The sequence below is a fragment of the Pristiophorus japonicus genome, chromosome 5 (assembly GCF_044704955.1).
Source record: "Pristiophorus japonicus isolate sPriJap1 chromosome 5, sPriJap1.hap1, whole genome shotgun sequence".
Classification (NCBI taxonomy): Eukaryota; Metazoa; Chordata; class Chondrichthyes; family Pristiophoridae; genus Pristiophorus; species Pristiophorus japonicus.
This window is the reverse complement of record NC_091981.1, coordinates 38,986,139-39,006,736: the sequence shown is the minus strand read 5'-3', so window position 1 is coordinate 39,006,736 and position 20,598 is coordinate 38,986,139. Positions and strand designations below refer to the sequence as shown.

The 20,598-nt window shown below is 44.4% G+C and overlaps 1 protein-coding gene across 1 annotated transcript in view; it reads left to right on the top strand.

The window, feature by feature from the left end:
* Positions 1–20,598, top strand: part of LOC139264304 (collagen alpha-6(VI) chain-like) — a 266,694-nt gene that overhangs the window by 155,489 nt on the left and 90,607 nt on the right. The window contains exons 26-30 of the mRNA XM_070880548.1: positions 2,408–2,443; positions 2,547–2,609; positions 16,086–16,148; positions 17,494–17,529; positions 17,634–17,670. Of these exons, the coding sequence (XP_070736649.1) occupies positions 2,408–2,443; positions 2,547–2,609; positions 16,086–16,148; positions 17,494–17,529; positions 17,634–17,670 (235 nt within the window). The remainder of the gene's footprint in view (positions 1–2,407; positions 2,444–2,546; positions 2,610–16,085; positions 16,149–17,493; positions 17,530–17,633; positions 17,671–20,598) is intronic.

The following is a 20,598-nucleotide window of genomic DNA, read 5'->3' as shown; positions in this document are numbered from 1 at the left end:
GTGGATGCATTCGTGATCATTTTCCAACAGTCTATCGACTCTGGATCAGTTCCTATGGACTGGAGGGTAACTAATGTAACACCACTTTTTAAAAAAGGAGGGAGAGAGAAAACGGGTAATTGTAGACCGGTTAGCCTGACATCAGTAGTGGGGAAAAAGTTGGAATCAATTATTAAAGATGAAATAACAGCGCATTTGGAAAGCAGTGACATGATTGGTCCAAGTCAGCATGAATATTTGAAAGGGAAGTCATGCTTGACAAATCTTCAAGAATTTTTTGAGGATGTAACTAGTAGAGTGGACAAGGGAGAACCAGTGGATGTGTTGTATTTGGACTTTCAAAAGGCTTTTGACAAGGTCCCACACAAAGGATTGGTGTGCAAAATTAAAGCACATGGTATTGGGGGTAATGTACTGACGTGGATAGAGAACTAGTTGGCAGACAGGAAGCAGAGAGTCGGGATAAATGCGTCCTTTTCAGAATGGCAGGCAGTGACTAGTGGGGTGCCACAGGGCTCAGTGCTGGGACCCCAGCTATTTACAGTATACATTAATGATTCAGATGAAAGAGTTGAGTGTAATATCTCCAAGTTTGCAGATGATACTAAACTGGGTGGCGTTGTGAGCTGCAAGGAGGAAGCTAAGAGGTTGCAGGGTGACTTGGACAGGTTAGGTGTGTGGGCAAATGAATGGCAGATGCAGTATAATGTGGATAAATGTGAGATTATCCATTTTGGGGGAAAAAATACGAAGGCAAAACAAAATATTATCTGAATGGTGGCTGATTAGGAAAAGGGGAGGTGCAACGAGACCTGGGTGTCATGGTACATCAGTCATTGAAAGTTGGCATGCAGGTACAGCAGGCGGTGAAGAAGGCAAATGATATGTTGGCCTTCAGAGCTAGGGATTTTGAGTATAGGAGCAGGGAGGTCTTACTGCAGTTGTACAGGGCCTTGGTGAGGCCTCACCTAGAATATTGTGTTCAGTTTTGGTCTCCTAATCTGAGGAAGGACGTTCTTGCTATTGAAGGAGTGCAGCGAAGGTTCACCAGACTGATTCCTGGGATGGCTGGTCTGACATATGAGGAGAGACTGGATTGACTGGGCCTTTATTCACTGAAGTTTAGAAGGATGGGAGGTGATCTCATAGAAACATATAAAATTCTGACAGGACTCGACAGGTTAGATGCAGGAAGAATGTTCCTGATGTTGGGGAAGTCCAGAACCAGGGGACACAGTCTAAGGATAAGGGTTAAGCCATTTAGGACAGAGAGTTGTTAACTTGTGGAATTCCCTACTGCAGAGAGTTGTTGATGCCAGTTCGTTGGATATATTCAAGAGGGAGTTAGGCCCTTATGGCTAAAGGGATTAAGGGATATGGAGAGAAAGCAGGAAAGGGGTACTGAGGTGAAAGATCAGCCATGATCTTATTGAATGGTGGTGCAGGCTCAAAGGGCCGAATGGCCTACTCCTGCACCTATTTTCTATGTTTCGATGTATATGTATATGTGGCATCCAATATATGCACAGCCATGTCCTACAAACAATAAATGAGATAAATGAGTAGTTAATCTGTTTTTGGTTGTGTAGATTCATGGATAAATTGGCCAGGGCACTGGGAGAACATCTTTGCTCTTCTTCAAATAGTGCCATGGGATTTTTTATATTAAAAAATTTGAAAAACTATGATACTAATGCATAAATTGAAAAAAAACTAGCTTGATCAGTGCGTTTTGTAAATCATTTTTAAATAGGACTGATGTAATATTCGTTGGATGATCTCATATAAATACTATACAAACCAAGGTCTAAATTTTTGAAATGTAAACAATATTAATGATTCTAAATGATTAAAGATCACACAGCCAGTATTTCTAGCTTCCATCTTCGCTAGTGCAGGATAGGAGCAGTGCTAATATTGACCTTACTGCCTGGCCCCCTCAGACCCCAACACTTTCTTCAGGCAGCGCTGAAAATGGCTGCCCAACTGACAAGAGAAGAGGAGATGAATGTGTGAATACAAGGAAAGTCCTCCCCCACCCCCCCCCCCCCCCCACCTTATTTACGTGATATTGTTGGAGCTACTACTGTTGCAGCTGCATGCCCAACTCCACTCCTCCCTTATGGGGAAGCCCTGAAAATCCCAAGGAAGTGTAAAGGTTGTGGAGACCCAGCGTAATGAATCTCTGGTCCATTTTTCCTGAGCTTTATCCCTGGGGACTGGGTATTCTTTGTAAAATCAGCCCCTAAAATTCATAGGATGAATTGAATAGTTCATACCTAATATTGTTCTATATTAAAGGCACTGATAATATAAGTATTACTAAACATTGCAGAAGAATTAAAGAATTTGTGACAGTAGTATATATGTGGATTAAAAACAACTGTTCCTAAATTACATTTTATAGGGAACACAAGGAACCCCTGGAAATCCTGGTCCACAGGTAACTATCACAATTTTTGGTGTCTTACATTTTATTGTCTTACATTTTATATTGAAGGATATAACATACTGGTTAACATGTATGTGTCTATCATGGCATTTAGGGAGTGGATGGAAAACCTGGAGCTCATGGCAATGAAGGACTTAAAGGAATAAGAGGTCGCAGGGTAGGATTTTCATTTCAATTATTCCCAACTTGTTTGTTTCAATTCCTCAAAGAAACAGAAGCATATTTTCTGCTGAATTTTATTTTCCTCCTTTATACTTGTATCGACCTTTTACTAAAATTAGCAAATGGCTGAAAAAGCTTGTCAAATTATTTTTGTCTCTTGCTGGTCCAATGAACAACTAGTACCTCATAACTTTGATGGCTCCACGCTTACTCCAGCTTTATCTATTGACGTTCTTGGCTTCACTGTTTTCTCAACTTAATTGAAGCTCCCACATCTTCATTGAGGAAAAACTGCTGTAAAAATCTCTGAGCTAGAAATTTGTGGCCTTCATGCCACTCCGTAGTGCCACTAAATGGCACTTAAACGGCAGCTGCCATTTTTGTCCCGACCTTTGTGCTGCCGGTAACTGGCAGTGCCATCTCTAACAAAATGACGGCACTATGACATAAATCGGCATGCAACGCCAACTTTACGTTGCAAGTGTGAACTTCGACCCTAGTGCTGAACGTTAAATTGGCATGAAAGCACGTTGACAGTGGCAATGTCTGGACCGCTTAAATGGACACACATATCATTCAGGTAAGTTTGAATTTAAGGTTTTGGGCTGTTTTTATTTATTTTATTGAAGTGGTGGCTTGCTGCAATCATTGTGAAAGTTTTTAAGTGTGTAGGGAGTGCTGTTGGATGCTTGCAAGGGCTCAGATGGTAAATGAGGATCTTTTGAGAAGACAGAACATGCTGCGAATATTCAGCAGGTCACGCAGCATCCATGGAGAGAAAAACACAGTTCACGTCTCAGGTCGAGATGCTGCCTGACCAGCTGTGTATTTCCAGCATTTTACACTGTCTTTTCAGATTTACAGTATCCACGTGCAAAGAGAAGAGGAAGACACAGAAGAGGAGGAATCAGAAGAAAGGATGCATCCCAGACAGCCCTTTTGTGGCTGAGATATCCAGGATGGAATCATTCACCTGTGATTCTAGTGACTACAACCCAATTTCCCTTTCAACATTAGTCCCATACCTTACCTTACCTTCCAGTTGTTACTAACCATCAAAATCTCCTCTTGGCCACGATGCTGAAATAAAAGCCACCACAAAGCAAACTTTCCAATCCATCTATATACATCTAGCCATCCAATGTGACATTAAGAAATCAGCTTATCACCCATATGCATTCTCTTAATGACTGTCTTATGTGTGCCTTTGTCTATCCTACTGATGTCACGCAGTACTACCACAGTGGCTACAGCATGGCTGGTGGAAGACTGCTGACTTTCAGTGGGGGTCACTGCCAATGTCCTTGCTGGTTGACCTTGAGGAGCTAGTGGCTGGAAGTGTCATATCAATCATCTTCTTGTTTTTCTTCATTCTCCTCTCCCTCTTCATGATCACCCACTGGTTGGGCAGGTTGCATTTCTTGGGTGTGTGAAATAAGGAAGACACAAGGGTGGAGGTGTGGTGACAGGAGAGCAGGAAAGCATGAGGTGCAAGCCAGAAGGAGGATAACATATGAGAATACCAACATTGTTTATCCTTTCAGCTCCATTGCTGGCCAAAAGCTCAGCCATGCCCCTGCCAAGAATGGCCTACACCATCTCCTCCAAGGGACTGAGGTGAGGATAGGAATAGGAGATGTGCTTGTGATTGGTGCAGATTGTTGGTAGGTGAGTGATTGGGGGTGGGGGTCGTGCATTGAGTAGTGTGTGAGGCTAGTGGTGCAGTTGTTCGGAGATTACTTTTGAAGATGCATTCACTGACATTGACCAGTGATCTGATGTCATGAAGCTTTTATGGGTACTGGAGCCAGGTTGTGAGGGGGGCGACACTCGAAGATGTACTCCCACATCGTTATTTCTAGAGGGCCTCCTGGTCCCTGTGGGTGGAGGGCCTGTTTTGCAATGTTGACCCCCTACACAAAGCTGGAGCTGGCTTGCTGAACCATTTGTGTTGTTGCTGAGGCATTTTTCCAAAATTTTGAAGTTCGGAAGGAAATTCAGCTTTAAGAGCTGGGACTTCTTTTTGATGTTAAATATGTTTTTAAACAGCAGAAAGGGCTGAAAACTGCATAGACTCACTTCATTTTACTTTGTATTGCTTCAGTGGGCATTGCCCCTTTAAATCTCAGACCTCTTCATCACCCACAATTCCTTGCATGCTCCACCGCCTCGATTCCAGAGGCTGTGGGAAGCTCCAACACCGTATCTGTACAGGAACTTCATCTCGGGTACCTCCAGCAACGTCACCAGGACGGCGTTGCACAGAAGGTAAGCGCTGTGCCAATAATCGCCTGCCCCCAAACAAATTTTACCCCATTAGTGCTGTGGCCATTTTCAGCGGCCGCTAACTCCAGTTGCTGGTGACACCGGCAACTTTACTGGCAAACACAAATTTCTCCCCCTCTGTTTTTTACTTATCTCTATCATTTTCTTCCCCTCAATGGCTTTTTACTCTCAATAAAACCTAAACCGATCCAAGGCTTGAATATTGATTCCATATCTAAGAAGTGCATCTGGTAACTCTATCATATGCCGGGTCAAGATACATGGAAAGGCTTGTTGTCCAACAGATGATCCTTCTCTTATTTATAGCCTCTATTCTTTGTATTTCTATTTCACTGACACTACTGTGGCTATTAGTCCTCTGAGCGTTATCCTTATGTTCCTCCAAAGCTCCAAATATGCCACTATATATGCTTTTTCTCCTCCCTATGTGTTCATTGTTTTGAAATGAGGGCTCATCAAACGGTCAGCTGCTCTAATTCAATGGCCTGGATTTTAGTCTGGAGGCAAATTCTGTGCGGGGGAGGGGGCACTTGTGAGGTCGGGAAACAGGGTTTCTTGAATGTCCTGCAGAATTTAACTACAGGGCTGCTTTAACATATTTTCTGTGTTGTTCCCACCCACTGGCAGCCTGATTGGACAGGTTGGAGGCCTTTTGAGCGGAAAGCCTGCTTCACAAGGTCAAAGCCTACGAGTGCAGGTAGATGTATTGGAGGAGTGAGAGTGATCATAGGGGAGTCCGGATCATGTGGGGGGGGGGATTTAGATCATGGGGGGGATTCCGATTGCGGGGAAGTCCAATGATGGTCTGGAAGGTCCAATGGTGGTGTGGGGACTGATGGGGTGGTGGGGGGGAGCAGACAGGACATGGGGGGAGCGTTTACTGGGTAGCTTGTTGGGCCTGGAAGAAGCACTTCCCTCATGGATTTAGCACTTCTCGTCTCCTTTAAGCTGCCGTGTTTCCCGAGGCCTGGGAAACCAGGCTGCCTGTGGTTAAAAATAGAATGACTAATAAAATTAAGGCAGGCAGCCTCATATTTAAATGACTAACCTGCTTCCTGTGTGTGGATTGATCGTCCGCCCCATCCCTCCTCCGTTAAAACCGGAAATGGGCGTGTTCAAGATGGGTTCAGTTCCTGTTCCAGATTTTTTGCATTTTAACCTCTGACATGACCCCAACACACTTGTTTTTGAGAGTTAAGATTCAGTCCATTGTATCCGAGAACCTTAAAACTGCTGAACTTGCTTCCCTCAATATTCCTTTCTTGCAATGTTCATAATTTTTAAATTCCATATATGATGTCACCAAATTACTACTACTATATTTACCTCATTTTCTTAATCGTTTCAACATTGGTGTCTTGCACTGTGGACCTTGGCTCTTCAGCTAAGTTTCTCAGTAATAAACTAAATCATAATAGTTTGCCTTCTGTCAGCTCCTGTTTCAAACATTTCAAGTCACTTTCTGGACTCCTAAGAACATAAGAATGTAAGAATATTGAAGCAGGAGTAGGAAATATGGCCCCTCGAGTCTGATCCGCCATCCATGGCGGGACTATTGTATGAGGAAAGATTGGGTCGACTAGGCCTGTATTCACTAGAGTTTAGAAGAATGAGAGGGGATCTCATTGAAACGTATAAAATTCTGACTGGGTTGGATAGACTGGATGTGGGGAGGATGTTTCCCCTGGCTGGGAAGTCTAGAACAAGGGGTCATAGTCTCAGGATACGGGGTAGGAAATTTAGGACCGAGATGAGAAGTTTTTCACTCAGAGGGTGGTGAACCTGTGGAATTCTCTACCACAGAAGGCCATGGAGGCTAAGTTACTGAATATATTTAAGAGGGAGATAGATAGATTTCTAGAAACAAAAGGTATCAAAGGGTATGGGGAAAAAGCGGGAATATGGTGTTCAGATAGAGGATCAGCCATGATCATATTGAATGGCAGTGCAGACTCGAAGAGCCGAATGGCCTACTACTACTCCTATTTTCTATGTTTCTAATAAGATCATGGCTGATCATCGGCCTCCACGCCACATTCCCGCCTGATCGCCATATCCCTTGATTCCCCTAGACTCCAAAAATCTAACTATCTCAGCCTTGAATATAAGACTCAGCATCCACAGCCCTCTGGGGCAGAGAATTCCAAAGATTCCCAACCCTCTGAGTGAAGAAATTCCTCTTCTGTCTTAAATGGCCTACCCCTTATCCTGAGACTATGCACCCTAGTTCTAGACTACCGCATGGCTGTTTCTTCCGATGTATGTTATTAAATTAAATGACAGCGGCGTGCAGCCCAGCACTAGATGTGCTGTTGAGAAGCTGCACATCCCAGCAGTCACCCAGATTCGTGCGAGGCTAGTACCTATTAAAGGCAGCCTGCACCTCTTAAAGGGAAAGTACATTATGGCTGCAGCAGGTACTGGAAGTCATTGTAGCGGAATGTGTGATCTACAGGAAGAGTGACTAAAGGTGCAACATGACAGAGAGAGGGCTCCCAGATTTTCGGATAAGAACATAAGAAATTAAAAAGGAATGCTAGCCTTTATCTGAACATAAGAACATAAAAATTAGGAGCAGAAGTAGGCCATTTGGCCTCTCAAGCCTACTCCACCATTCAATAAGATCTTCTGATCTTGGCCTCAACTCTACTTTCCTACCCGCTACCCATAACCCTTGACTCCCTTATCGTTCAAAAATCTGTCCATCTCTACCTTAAATATATTCAATGACTCAGTCTCAACAGCTCTCTGGGATACAGAATTCCAAAGATTCACAACCCTCTGACAGAAGAAATTCCTCCTCATCTCAGTTTTAAATGTGCGAACCCTTATTCTGAAATTATGTCCCCTTGTTCTAGCTTCCCCCACAAGGGGAAACATCCTCTATGCATCTACCCTGTCAAGCTCCCTCAGAATCTTTTGTGTTTCAATAAGACCAGCTCTCATTCTTCTAAACTCCAATGAGTATAGGCCCAACCTGCTCAAACTTTCTTTATAAGACAACCCCTTCATCTCAGGGATCAACCTCGTGAACCTTCTCTGAACTGCCTCCAATGCAAGTATATTCCTCCTTAAATAAGGAGACCAAAACTATACGCAGTACTCCAGGTTTGGTCTCACCAATGCCCTGTACAGTTGTAGCAAGATTTTCATACTCTTTTTTTTTTACCCTACTTTTATATTCCATCCTCCTTGCAATAAAGGCAAACATTCTATTTGCCTTCCTAGTTACTTGCTGTATCTGCATGCTAACTTTTTGTGTTTCATGTACAAGGACTCCCAGATCCCTCTATACCACAGCATTTTGTAGTCTCTCTTCATTTAAATAATTAGCTTTTTTATTCTTCCTACCAAAGTAGATAACCTCACATATTCCCACATTATACGCCATCTGTCAAATTTTTGATCACTCGCTTAATCTATCTATATCCCTTTGCAGATTTTTTGTGTCTTCTTCACACTTGCTTTTCCACGTATCTTTGTATCATCAGCAAATGTGGTTACATTACACTCGGCCCCTTCATCCAAGTCATTAATATAGATTGTAAATAGTTGAGACTCCAGCACTGATCCCTGTGGCTAGTTACAGTTTGCTAACCTGAAAATGATCCATTTATCCTGACTCACTATTTTCTGTTAGCCAGCCAATTCTCTATCCATGCCGATATATTACTCCCAACCCCATGAGCTCCAATCTTGTCCAGTAACCTTTTATGTGGCACCTTATCGAATGCCTTCTGAAAATCCAAATACATTACATCATCTGGTTCCCCTTTATCCACCCTGCTCATTACATCCTCAAAGAACTCCAGCAAATTTGTCAAACATGATTTCCCTTTCATAAAACCATGCTGACTCTGCTTGATTGTAATGTGATTTTCTCAATGTCCTGCCACTAGTTCCTTAATAATGGACACAGGTTGGGGTGGCCCACGATCTTCCAGGGCCCAGCGCTCCGATAGCCACTCCATAAATACGCAGTTTTCTACTGTAACCATGAGCTCATGTAAACACAGAAAAATGATGTTCCTCGCTAGCCCCTGCATCAGGCTTGAGAGGCCAAATGGCCTACTCCTGCTCCTATTTCTTATAGTACTGACTGTTGCTGGGGCTCGGGTCCAGTGCCTGCATCAGCCTGATCTGGTCAGGGCCAGCTCAGGTCCATGAATGCTAACTCCCTTCCAGTGCCGATGTCAACCTGGTCTAGTCTGTTCCAGCTCAAGCCCATTCCAGAGCATTGGGGATTGGGGGATGGGGTTGGGTAAAAAGATAGTACCCAATCCAAGTGGCTTTACTTCGTGAGCGACCTGTGTGAGAATACCACCGCAGGTCGGGCTATAAATAGAGCTAGAGTGTCGGGTCCTGGAACATCGTGGGCGAAGGTGCAGTGAATGAGGGTACAGGGCCCAGAAAAGCCGACGGTCCAGGGGCAGCATGGGCCAGCCCACACTGCAATATGTATGCGCATAGGTCCATGCAGCAGAGCAGGTCTCCAGTCGTCCTGGTTCAACCTTTGCCACTAGATAAAGGCCTAGCTCTGTCGAGCGCGTGTGGTAGCTGATGAGCAACACGTTAAAAAAAATCCACGCACAGGCATCTTCCATCCCCTCAATTGGAATTCAAGACTGGAACATTGAATCCTTCATTGAAACATCTGTGAACTCTTGTGAAAGCAAGTCATCCTCGTTCGAGGGACTGCCTATGATGATGATGATGATGATGATGAATAATGGACTCCAGCATTTTCCCAATGACAGATGTTAGGCTAACTGGACTATAATTTCCTGCTTTCTGTCATGAATAGGGGCATTATATTTGCGGTTTTCCAATCCGATGGAACCTCTCCAGAATTCAGGGAATTTTGGTAGATTACAACCAATACATTCCCTATCTCTCCAGCCACTTCTTTTAAGATCCTAGGATGCAGGCCATCAGGTCCAGGGGACTTGTCCACCTTTAGCCCCATTAGTTTGCCTAGTACTTTTTCTCCAGTGATAATGATTATTTTAAGTTTCCCCTCTCCTATAGCCCCTTGATTATTATTATTGGAAAGCTTTTAGTATCTTTTACCATGAAGACCAATACAGAATATTTGTTCAAAGTTTCTGCCATTTCACTGTTTCCCATTATTAATTCCCCAGTCTCATCCTCTAAGGGATCAACATTTACTTCAGCTACTCTCTATCTTTACTCTATCTTCATATCTTTATAATTGCCTTTATTTAAGTTCAGGACACAAGTTTAGACCAAAGTTTCTCGCATTCAAACTGAATTTGAAATTCTAACATGCTATGATCACTCTTCCCTAGAGAATCCTTCACTATGAGATCATTAATTAATCCTATCCCATTACACATTACCAGATCTAAAATAGCTTGCTCTCTGGTTGGTTCCACAACGCATTGTTCTAAGAAACCATCCTGAATACACTCTATGAACTCGTTCTCAAGGCTACCTTTGTCAATTTGATTTGTCCAATCTTATATGAAGATTAAAATCGCCCATGATTATTGCTGTTATTTTTTTACAAGTCTCCATTATTTATTGATTTATACTCTGTCCTACAGTGTAGCTACTGTTAGGTGGCCTATAGACTACTCTCACCAGTGACTTCTTTCACTTATTATTTATTTTCTCCACTTAAACTGATTCTACGGGCTAGAATTTCCCTAACCTGTTTTTCTGGCGCCCTCACACAATATGCGCCGGTTTTGTCCACCTCCAAGCACGCCGAAAAAAGACGTCAGTATTCTGGCCATTCCCCAGCCTCTCCTCGGTCGTGGCGCAGCGTGGTCCAATGGATTGGGGGCGGAGCCAGGTCTCGGCGCTGAAAATAGTGCCAGGACCTCTGCACATGTGCGCTAGAGTCTGCGCGCATGTGCAGTAGCTCCTAGCAGGCCGTTTCTGCAAATGCGTGCTGCAGGCTGTGTGGGAGGGGCCCGAAGCACACTGTCCCTAGCCCTGGCCTAATGGGCTCCCTCATCAACGGCCTGCTGCGTTCCCTAAGGTAGGACTTCTATTTTTTATTATTTACTGATTGATTTTGGTGCTTTAGGTGCAGGGTTCCTTCTATTTCTTTTATTTGTTATTTATTGATTGCTTATTACTTTGGTCTTGGTGCTTTAGGGGCAAGGTTCCTTCTATTTTATTTGTTAATTAATTGCTTTTTACTTTTTGTGCTTTGGTGCTTGGTGGTGCTTTAAATGTAGTTACTTACACTGATTCCTTAACTGTGGACAAAAGTGGACACATACGCTGCCCTAAGTTAGTTTAGTACAACTTTTTTCTGGCCAAATTGGCATAAATGGTATAAGTGGCTGGGAACGCCCCCTTTTGAAAAAAAAAACTGACCTAACAAAAAACCTAACTAACTCACACTGGCACAAATTAAATGGCCATATTTGCAACTAAAATGATACACCAGAAAAATCAAGTTACACCAAAAAAACTGGTGCAACTCATGGGGAAATTTAGGCCCTTAATCTTGATCTTCTGAGCCAATATCATTTCTCACTACTGCACTGATCTCATCCTTTATTAACAAAGCTACCCTACCTCCGTTTTATTTCTGCCTATCCTTCTGAAATGTCAAATACCCCATAATATTTATTTCCCAGCCTTGGTCACCTGGCAACCAAGTCTCTGTAATGTCTATCAGATCATACCCATTCATTTCTATTAGTGCCGTCAACTCATCTATGTTGTTATGAATGCTGCATGTGTTCAGATAAATTTTGTCTTTTTACCATTTTCCCTACTCTGACCCTACTTTCTGGTGTAGCACTTGTGCCCTAGTGTAGGAGGTAGATAGGAGGAGAGGTGTCCTCTATCCATAGGTGGCCCTCCAAACACACGCTGAGAATGGGAGCAGATAGCCATCACTGTCAATGCACGCAGTGTAGCCCCGAGGACCTGGATGCAGTGCAGGAAGAAGTTTAATGACCTCACAGGAGTGGTCAAGGTGAATTCATGTTTAAATGCCATATCCTACCATCTGCACCACTAGCCTCACACACTGTTCAATGCACCACACCCCCATCACTCACCTACCAACAATCTCTATCAAACATGACTCAGACCTCATATCATAGCATCACCTCGCCATTACACACTTAGCACTGCTGCAAATCTCACAGCTTGCACACATTGCCAGCTGTTCAACCATGACAGGCACATCACCTAAACAGATTACACCACACTCACGGACGCACTTCCCTTTCTCTTGCAGGACAAAGTGGCTCACAACCGGCAGCAGCAGGACCTAACTGACATGGGACAGGCATGCCTGCATGAACTGACCCCCATGGAGGAGACGGTGCAGGAGATAAATGGAGCAGCCATTGCTGAGCACGTGGCCAGCAGCGGGCTGAAAATATACAAAATGACAGTATCCTCGTACTTATTCCTCCTTCTCGCATCCCGCTTCCCCCTCATCCAACAATCTCTTCTGATTTACAAGCTGCAGATAGTGTAAGCATACACCTCCTGCTTTCCCCCTCCTCCAATCACTGCAACCCTACTCATGTGCCTTTCTCCTTGCAGGTAGCCAAGAACTGCAACCTGGCCAGGCAGTAGTGTAGGAACAGGAACTCCAAAAGGAAGAAAGAAGCGATGCAGAAGACACACCATCACTTGATTTCACACTCTCAGCCACCAACTCAGATGCTGACACTTTTGAGTACTTTAAAGGATAGGTTAGACACTGGAGATGCATGTGGTGAGACACCGGGCAAAAGTGGCCTATAGCCAGGGCAGGGGAAAGGATAGCGTGGGTGCCAGCTCCCTGGAGGACAATGTCATACACGAGTTCTGATGCACTGGACTCGGATGAGGACTTCGATAGGGTGGCCTAGGGGAAGGCTGATGGCTATGCACAATGAAATGCTTGGTGCATTGGCAGGGCTGCTAGAAAGCCTAAGTGCAATGTCAAGGAGCATGGAGGAGTCCACTACCAACCTTGCACAAGGCTTTGGGAAGACCTGGGAGTCCATCCTTTCTAACATAGCAGTGATGGGAAGCTCCATTAACGCATTTGTGGACCCAACAACGATGCAGCGCCTGATGACTGATGTCTCAAGTTCCATTGCAGCACAAGCAGAAGCCACCAAAAATCTGAACGCTGCAGTTGAAGCTCAGACTGAAGTCATGCAAGCTCAGCTTGCTGCCATCATGGCTGCGGTTACCAATGTTGAACGGGGCTTGCAGGGTTTCACAGAAGTCCAGCGATCTGTCCTCCAAGATATTACTAGGATTGCTGAGGCACTGCCCCAGGGGAGTGGCAGTGGCTCCGTGGAGTACAAACCTGTTGTCCTCTCTCAGGATAGACAGCATTCGTCTTCCCACCACTGCCACACCACCAGTGTCCTTGCTGTTGTCTGTCACTCAGCTAACCCAGACTGCTGCCGTCCATGCCGAGGTTCTGCAGTGTAAAGCCAGGCTTTCTAGGCCCAGAGCTGTTCGAGGTCGTCCTGCAAGGCCATCTGCAGTCTCCCCCAGACATTCTGCAGCCACTGAGGTAGCACTGCGTAGGAGTACGCGGACAGGCAAATGCACATGGAAGACAGTCACTAAGGAAATGCACAAGGATGATTAGTTGACTTTGATATGTAATATTAGATGGATTGATGTATAATGTTTGTTTAGAATGTTTATTTTGTGGTGGCTTTAATTTTAGCATTATGGCCAAGAGGATGCTGTGATGGTCCATAACAGAGGTAAGGCAAGGTAAGGTGTAGGACTGTAGGTAAATGGGGAATTGGGGTTCAGTTCCCTGGTACCACAATCAGATCAGTTAATCACAGGCAGATCAGCCATAAAGGGGCTTTCTTGGTTGCCTCCTCACTTCTTCCGACTCCTCCTCAGCTCTTTGCCATATACCTGGTGGCAAGGGCTGTGCCCTCATGATGGAGAAGTTGTGCAGCATGCAGCAGACCACGATGAAACTCGAGACGTGCTCTGGCTCCTCCACAGCTGTCCAGGCAGCAGTAGTGTTGTTTAAGGACTCCAATGGTTTGCAGGATCAAAATCCGTTTGGCACTATGTATTTTGTTATATGCATGGTGCCCACATGTGGTTGGGTTACGCATCAGAGTCACGTGCAAAGTAATGAGTGGATATCCCTTGTCGCCCAGTAGCCAACCTCTGGTTTGTCGTGGAGGCTGAAAAGCAGATAGTACATCGGACTGAATGAAGACATCATGGCTGCATGCTGACTTGCATGATGCACTGAGTATGGTTGCACACCAGCTGAACTTTGAGGGATTAGAATTCCTTCAGGTTGCGGTACATCTTCGTGTTCACATGCAGCGCCCGCAAAGCAATGTGTATGCAGTCATTGGCTCCCTGCACCATGGAGAAGCTTGCTATCCTGGCGAAGTGTGTTCTCGTTCCGCCTGCTTCTCTCTGACAAGGGAGAATGAAACGTATCACCTCTCTTTGCATATAGAACCTCAGTTATCTCCCTTACACAATGGTGAACGGCGAACCGTGTTATTGCAACTCCAACCTAGAAGGAGCCCGACGCATAAAAATTCATAGCCACATTTATTTTCATAGCCACTGGCAATGCCTTCCTCGCCCTGCTCTGAAGCTGCAGGTCTGCCTGCAACAGGTGGTAGATTTCAGTGAGCACCTCCTTAGTGAAGCGGAGGTGTCGCATACACTGTTCCTCGCTGAGGTAGACCCTGGGTGGGTTATGGCCTCCTCCTGAGCGTCCTTCTCCTCCACACTCTTTAAGCAGCTTGTCTTCCTCTGTGTCGCCTTTGCTCATTCTCCGTATCATGCCGCAGGCCAAGGGAAGGCTAGTAAAGTGGTTATGTTACTGGATTTGTAATCCAGAGGCCTGGACTCATAATCCAGAGGCATGAGTTCAAATCCCACTATAGCAGCTGAGGAATTTAAATTCAATTATATAAATCTGGAATCCCAAAGCTAGTATTAGTAATGGTTATGACCATTACTAATCTAGTTAACTAATGTCCTTTTAAGGAAGGAAATCTGCTGTTCTTACCTGGTCTGGCCTATATGTGAGTCCAGCCCCACAGCAATGTGGTTGACTCTTAACTGCCCTCTGAAATGGCTAAGCAAGCCACTCAGTTGTATTCAAGAAGGCAGTTCACCACCATCTTCTCGAAGGAAATTAGGGATGGGCAATGAATGCTGGCCTTACTGGCGACACCACATCTCATGAACGATTAAAAGAAAAAAGGGGATGCAAACTACTGCACTCATATCTGGAAGGAACTGGTCTAAGCAGAAGCCTTGAAGTAACCTGCCACACCACTCGTTGGACACTTCAGCAACTTTAAATAAGATAAAACACCAAACAGTTCTACAAATTCTTCAAGAGCCAATTGAAATCAATCAAAATTAACCTGAAAGTGGTAATGATCTTTTTAAGTCGCACTGGTATGAGTGGGGGGGCGGCGGTCCTTCCTGCTATTGAACGTATGTTCAGCTGTGCGTGCTTAAGAGAGGGCATTTGCTGTATCGCTGAGGTTGAAAATGGTAACGCTGGTGTCAAATCAGCGTTAAACGCTGACTGACATCACAATCTGCCTATTCTGCAAACTTCTGGTGCACATTCCTAGCGCCTGTAGTAGTGACCTCACCAAAATGACATCTGGCGTGGCCTGCATCAGAAGTGTGCGTGCTCTGAGCGGAAACCATTTTGGGCACAAAACGACACCCGTAGCGGCGAAAAACTGGGCACTATTCAGCCGAATTTCATGACCCTGGTCTTTATTTGTTCTATTATCTTAGACCTTGGGAATTATTATCAATGTTTTTTTCTAAAAACTATTAATAATAAAAAGAGAGAAAAATTGGACATACGATTCACCAATACTTTGCTAACCACATTGACATAAAGGACATTTCATTTGGGCAAAATTGATCTCAGATGGCAACTCCGAAAGAGGGTGCTGTAATTTTTATTGAACTTAAGTAAATGATTCTATAAATCTACTGCACTAGCGAGAAGCTTAATCATCAGCTATTCTTGGACCCTCATTAAAGCATCCTGTAGCAAAGATTTCGGAAACATTTTAGAAATATTGATAATTTTGATAATTAGAGTATATTAAGTTACAGCCACAACTGCTATCTCATTGTAGAACTGCTTATAACTATCACTGATATTTGTGGTTGATAAGTTTCAAGTAACGTGAAATTCTTATAATATTAGGGCATTTCTGGCTTTCCTGGTAATCCTGGTGATGCAGGTGTGATTGGATATCCTGGACAAAGGGTAAGATGAGCAAGTCAGTCAGAAAAGTAATCAATGTGCTGATTGTTAACAGGGTATGTGCCACAGAACATCATATGAGATGTGCTTTACCTGCAATAGGAGTGCTTGGTACTACCATTATAATGATGATTATTCTTACTCAATGGTTTCATACTTCACCTCCATGAACACAAGCAAATATAAACAAAGTACTTTTAAAAGACCAATGGCAATAACAATGATATAATTAATTCTAGTATTTATCCCTAATCAATGCTTATTGCAAAATTAAATAACATAATTTGAAGTTTTGATGGTGGTCCTAACTTCCCCTTTGGTTGATTAGATGAAACAGTGGCTGCATTGGCAAATGTCACTTTCTCAACAGTTGCACATTTTGTTTTGTGCCCAGATTTTCACTTGAACCTCATTTTTAGACCGTTATTATTCATAAGTACCCTTCAGTACTCAGCAAGGACTTTGCAAGGACATGAGGTTGAAGGAACCAGATAGATCTGATCCCCTACCCAGGAGGTGGGGGTCAAATCACTGACCCTGGGGGGGCTTTGTATGGCAGGGGAGGCTGATGGTGAGGGAACTTGAGGATCCGGCGGGAAGCACTTCTGCTCCTCCTGGGCCACAAGGGGTACTCCCCGAGATTGTCCTTGCCTCGCTGCAGCTGCTGGATTCCTGAGACCCGGAAATCCTGATTGGTCACAGTTAAAGCTGCAAAGCAGGTTAAATTCGAGGCTTCCAGTATCATCATCATATTTAAAGTGCCAATCCGCCTCCTGGGAGCGGGTTGGCTGCCCGCCTCTGTTAAAACCAGAAGTGGGTGAGTTAGAGGCACGTCGGGTTTCATATTTTGAACACTTTAACCTCCCTCCTGACACAAATCCACCCGTTTTTTGGGGTTAAAATTCCCCCCAATAAGTTTACTTACCGAGTAATTGAGTCATATGTCCTGGGAAGGTCCTAGAATTAATAATCTGTCATTGCTGATTTAGCTAATCTCAACTGGGGCAGCACTAGGAGTGCTATAATTAACTACTATGCTGTTGCCTTAAGGAGGCGACGATTACCCAGGTTCTGCTTGTTATGCAGTGGCGCCTACTGAACTGTGGACATTGGGTGAAGATAGGACCAGGCTCAACTATAATGCCACTTATGATCAATGAGCTTGCTAAAAAAACTACTATTAGTTCACACATGCATAATAGCTACTTGGGAGAGTTAATGGAGGGTGTCCATGGAAACATACCCAGCAGAAAGTCAATACCTTCAAAGGAAGGAGAAAGAAAGGATTAATAAGAATAGAAACAATGGATGCATTCTTTAAACAAGGTTTATCTTTCCTTTATTTCAGGGTCCCAAAGGACCACCAGGTTACACATTGGAAACAGTATGTAACTTACTGTATATATATATAAAGTCTACTAATGAGGTTTATCATTAATTTTATCTAAAGTTTGCTTGCAAACCTAAATGTTTTCATTTTCATTGCAGCCTTGTGGCCTTGTAGCACATATACGAGATAACTGCCGTAAGTAACAGCCATTTCACAGCTTTGTTTCAGTGATTTTTAAACTGCACTCTCTCAGTAAAAATGGAAAACTTTAGAAATATTATAACTTGATGGTTTTCATGGAAAAGTGAAAACACATTTTGTTCAAATTTCTTTTGATATTGAACTTTTAAACTCTACAACTGGATTTTCAAATAATTGCTTTTAAATAAGGATGGCATTGGAGATTGGGTGATGCAGTGATCAGATACTGTTCTCTCTCCTCAGTTTGAAGCTACACTAAATTGATGAAATGATAATGGACTCTGGCTGCTGGCTTTAAGGCGTCTGTGCAAAATGAACAGTCATTTCAATTCAGTTCCTGATGGGTATGGGCCCACAGCACACACTGACCTAATCTCCCCTCATCATCATAGGCAGTCCCTCGGAATTGAGGAAGACTTGCTTCCACTCTTAACATGAGTTCTTAGGTGGCTGTGCAGTCCAATACGAGAACCACAGTCTCTGTCACAGGTGGGACAGAAAGTCGTTGAGGGAAGGGGTGGATGCGACTGGTATGCCGCACGCTCTTTCCGCTGTCTGCGCTTGATTTCTGCATGCTCTCAGCAACGAGACTCGAGGAGCTTAAAGCCCTCCCGGATGCACTTCCTCCACTTAGGGCAGTCTTTGGCCAGGGACTCCTGGGTGTCTTGGGCATGTTGCACTTTATCAGGGAGACTTTGAAGGTGTCCTTGTAATGTTTCCACTACCCACCTTTGGCTGGTTTGTCATGAAGGAGTTCCAAGTAGAGCACTTGTTTTGGGAGTCTCGTGTCTGGCACGCAGACTATGTAGCCTGCCCAGCGGAGCTGATCAAGTGTGGTTAGTGCTTCAATACTGGGGATGTTGGCCTGGTCGAGGACGCTATCGTTGGTGCACCAGTCCTCCCAGGGGATTTGTAGGATCTTGCGGCGACATCGTTGGTGGTATTTCTCCAGCGACTAAATTGGCCAAAGAGGTGCCTGGTGTGCGAAATGCAAACTATCACCTTATTGCAGTAGTGGGTGCTTGATGCTGACACTGGTGGCTGGATTTTCCTCCATAATCCTTTCTGAAAAAGTGGGGGATAGTGGCAGAACATGGGGCCCTTCGTTACATTCTCACTATGAACACAACTTCCCTCCCCCAACCCCACTAAGACAGCCACTCCTTCGCTGCCTGCTGGTGGTAGTCCCAGGAACAGCCGTGGTAAGCCTTCACCCTGGGTATTCAAGTATTCTATTCACCAGAGCTAGCATCCCTCACGTCAATGAGTACAAAATTCACCAAAAAGTAATTTTAAAAAATAGACTTGTTCAATAAAGCTGGTGAATAACTAAGCTATGTAGACCAGAAGGTTCAAGGTTTAATTCCTGGCCTGTTATGAGTTAGCCCCTCTCGGCTGGCATGGTAGTAGGGTTGCTGCGACAAAGTAAAGGAGCTTTGGCTTTGTATGTGGTTGATTTATTTTAACGTTAGAAGGATTAACATCTTATTGTATGGTGCATTGTTTAAGTGGAATCTCCATTATCCACCATAATGGAGGGAACCTCATGGCAGGTAATATAAATTGGTAGATAATCAAGGTTTCACAGGACTCTATTTAGATTGCCTTCACCCACTATTTTGTTTGCACTTTATGTAGGTGTCAGTTCATTGCAATTTTATTGTGTGAAATAAGTCTCTTTCAGATCTGAAAGAGAATTTTATGGGCTAGAACATCCACTTTTTTTGCATGCTTAACGCCCACTTATATGTCATTTCAGCGGAAAAATGGGCGTTAATGCCCAGATATCTCCCATTTTGGCATAAAATGGAAACTGACGTGCATCTTTAGGAAACTTATTGCCGAGCGTTACTTTCCCCATGTGCTTAACGCTGGGAAAAAATATTACCGCCTGCCCACTTTTTTAGGCGGAATCATCAGAATGGACGAAATCAACACCCATAATATCGCCCAGCGTTACGTTCCGCACGGAATTAACGCTGAGATTCAGTAATATCGCCCACCCACTTTTTTTTGTCGTAAAGACCACATTTGGCGAAACTAACGCCCAGGAGATCGGCCACCGTCACTTTCACCACCTCGCACACACATCGCCCACAATATCGCTCGCCCAAAAAAACGTCCGTAAAAAGTGGAACTGTTCTGAACGAACGCCAGTGGTGTGGCTGCCATTTTTTAAATCGCAGATCGCTTCATTCAAAAGGCTGCTTCAACTTTGGGGGAGTCTGCATTGACTCCAGAGTTCCTCTCAGGTCATCATCATCATAGGCAGTCCCTCGAAACGAGGATAACTTGCTTCCACGCCAAAAAGGGATGAGTTCACAGGTGTTTCAATGAAGGATCTAATATTCCAGATCCTGAACTACATCGTGAAGGGTGGAAGATGCCTGTGCTTGGATTTATTTTTTGCACACCAGCCACCGCATGGGCTTGGCACAGCTAAGTCTTGGTCCAGTGGCAAGGATTACCCTAGACTGACTGGAGACCAGCTCTGCTGCACGGACCTAGTGTGCAAACATATCGCAGTGTGAGCTGGCCCGTGCTGCCCCTGGACCCTGGCCTCTTCTGGGCCCCAGATTCACGCCTCTCCTGGGCCCCGATCACTTCCCTCTATGGACTCTTGCCACTCCTTCGCCCTTCCTGCTGTGGCTGCCCGCACTGCAATCAGTGACCTGGCTTCGTAGCCGTTGTCCTCCTGCAGCAGCATGCGCTGCTCTCTGCAGTGGTATGCCGCCGCACGCTGATGGTCTTGCAGGCCGGGCCTCAGGTGAAATAAACATTTCCACAGACATTTTTTCAGACTCTGGACTATTGGGGGTTTACTCTAGGTATATGTTAGTGAGGAAATCATTGCTTCTGATCAATCGTGATAATACTTTCAATGCAATGGGGCCAGCCATTTCTCAGGCTGCATCGATTAAC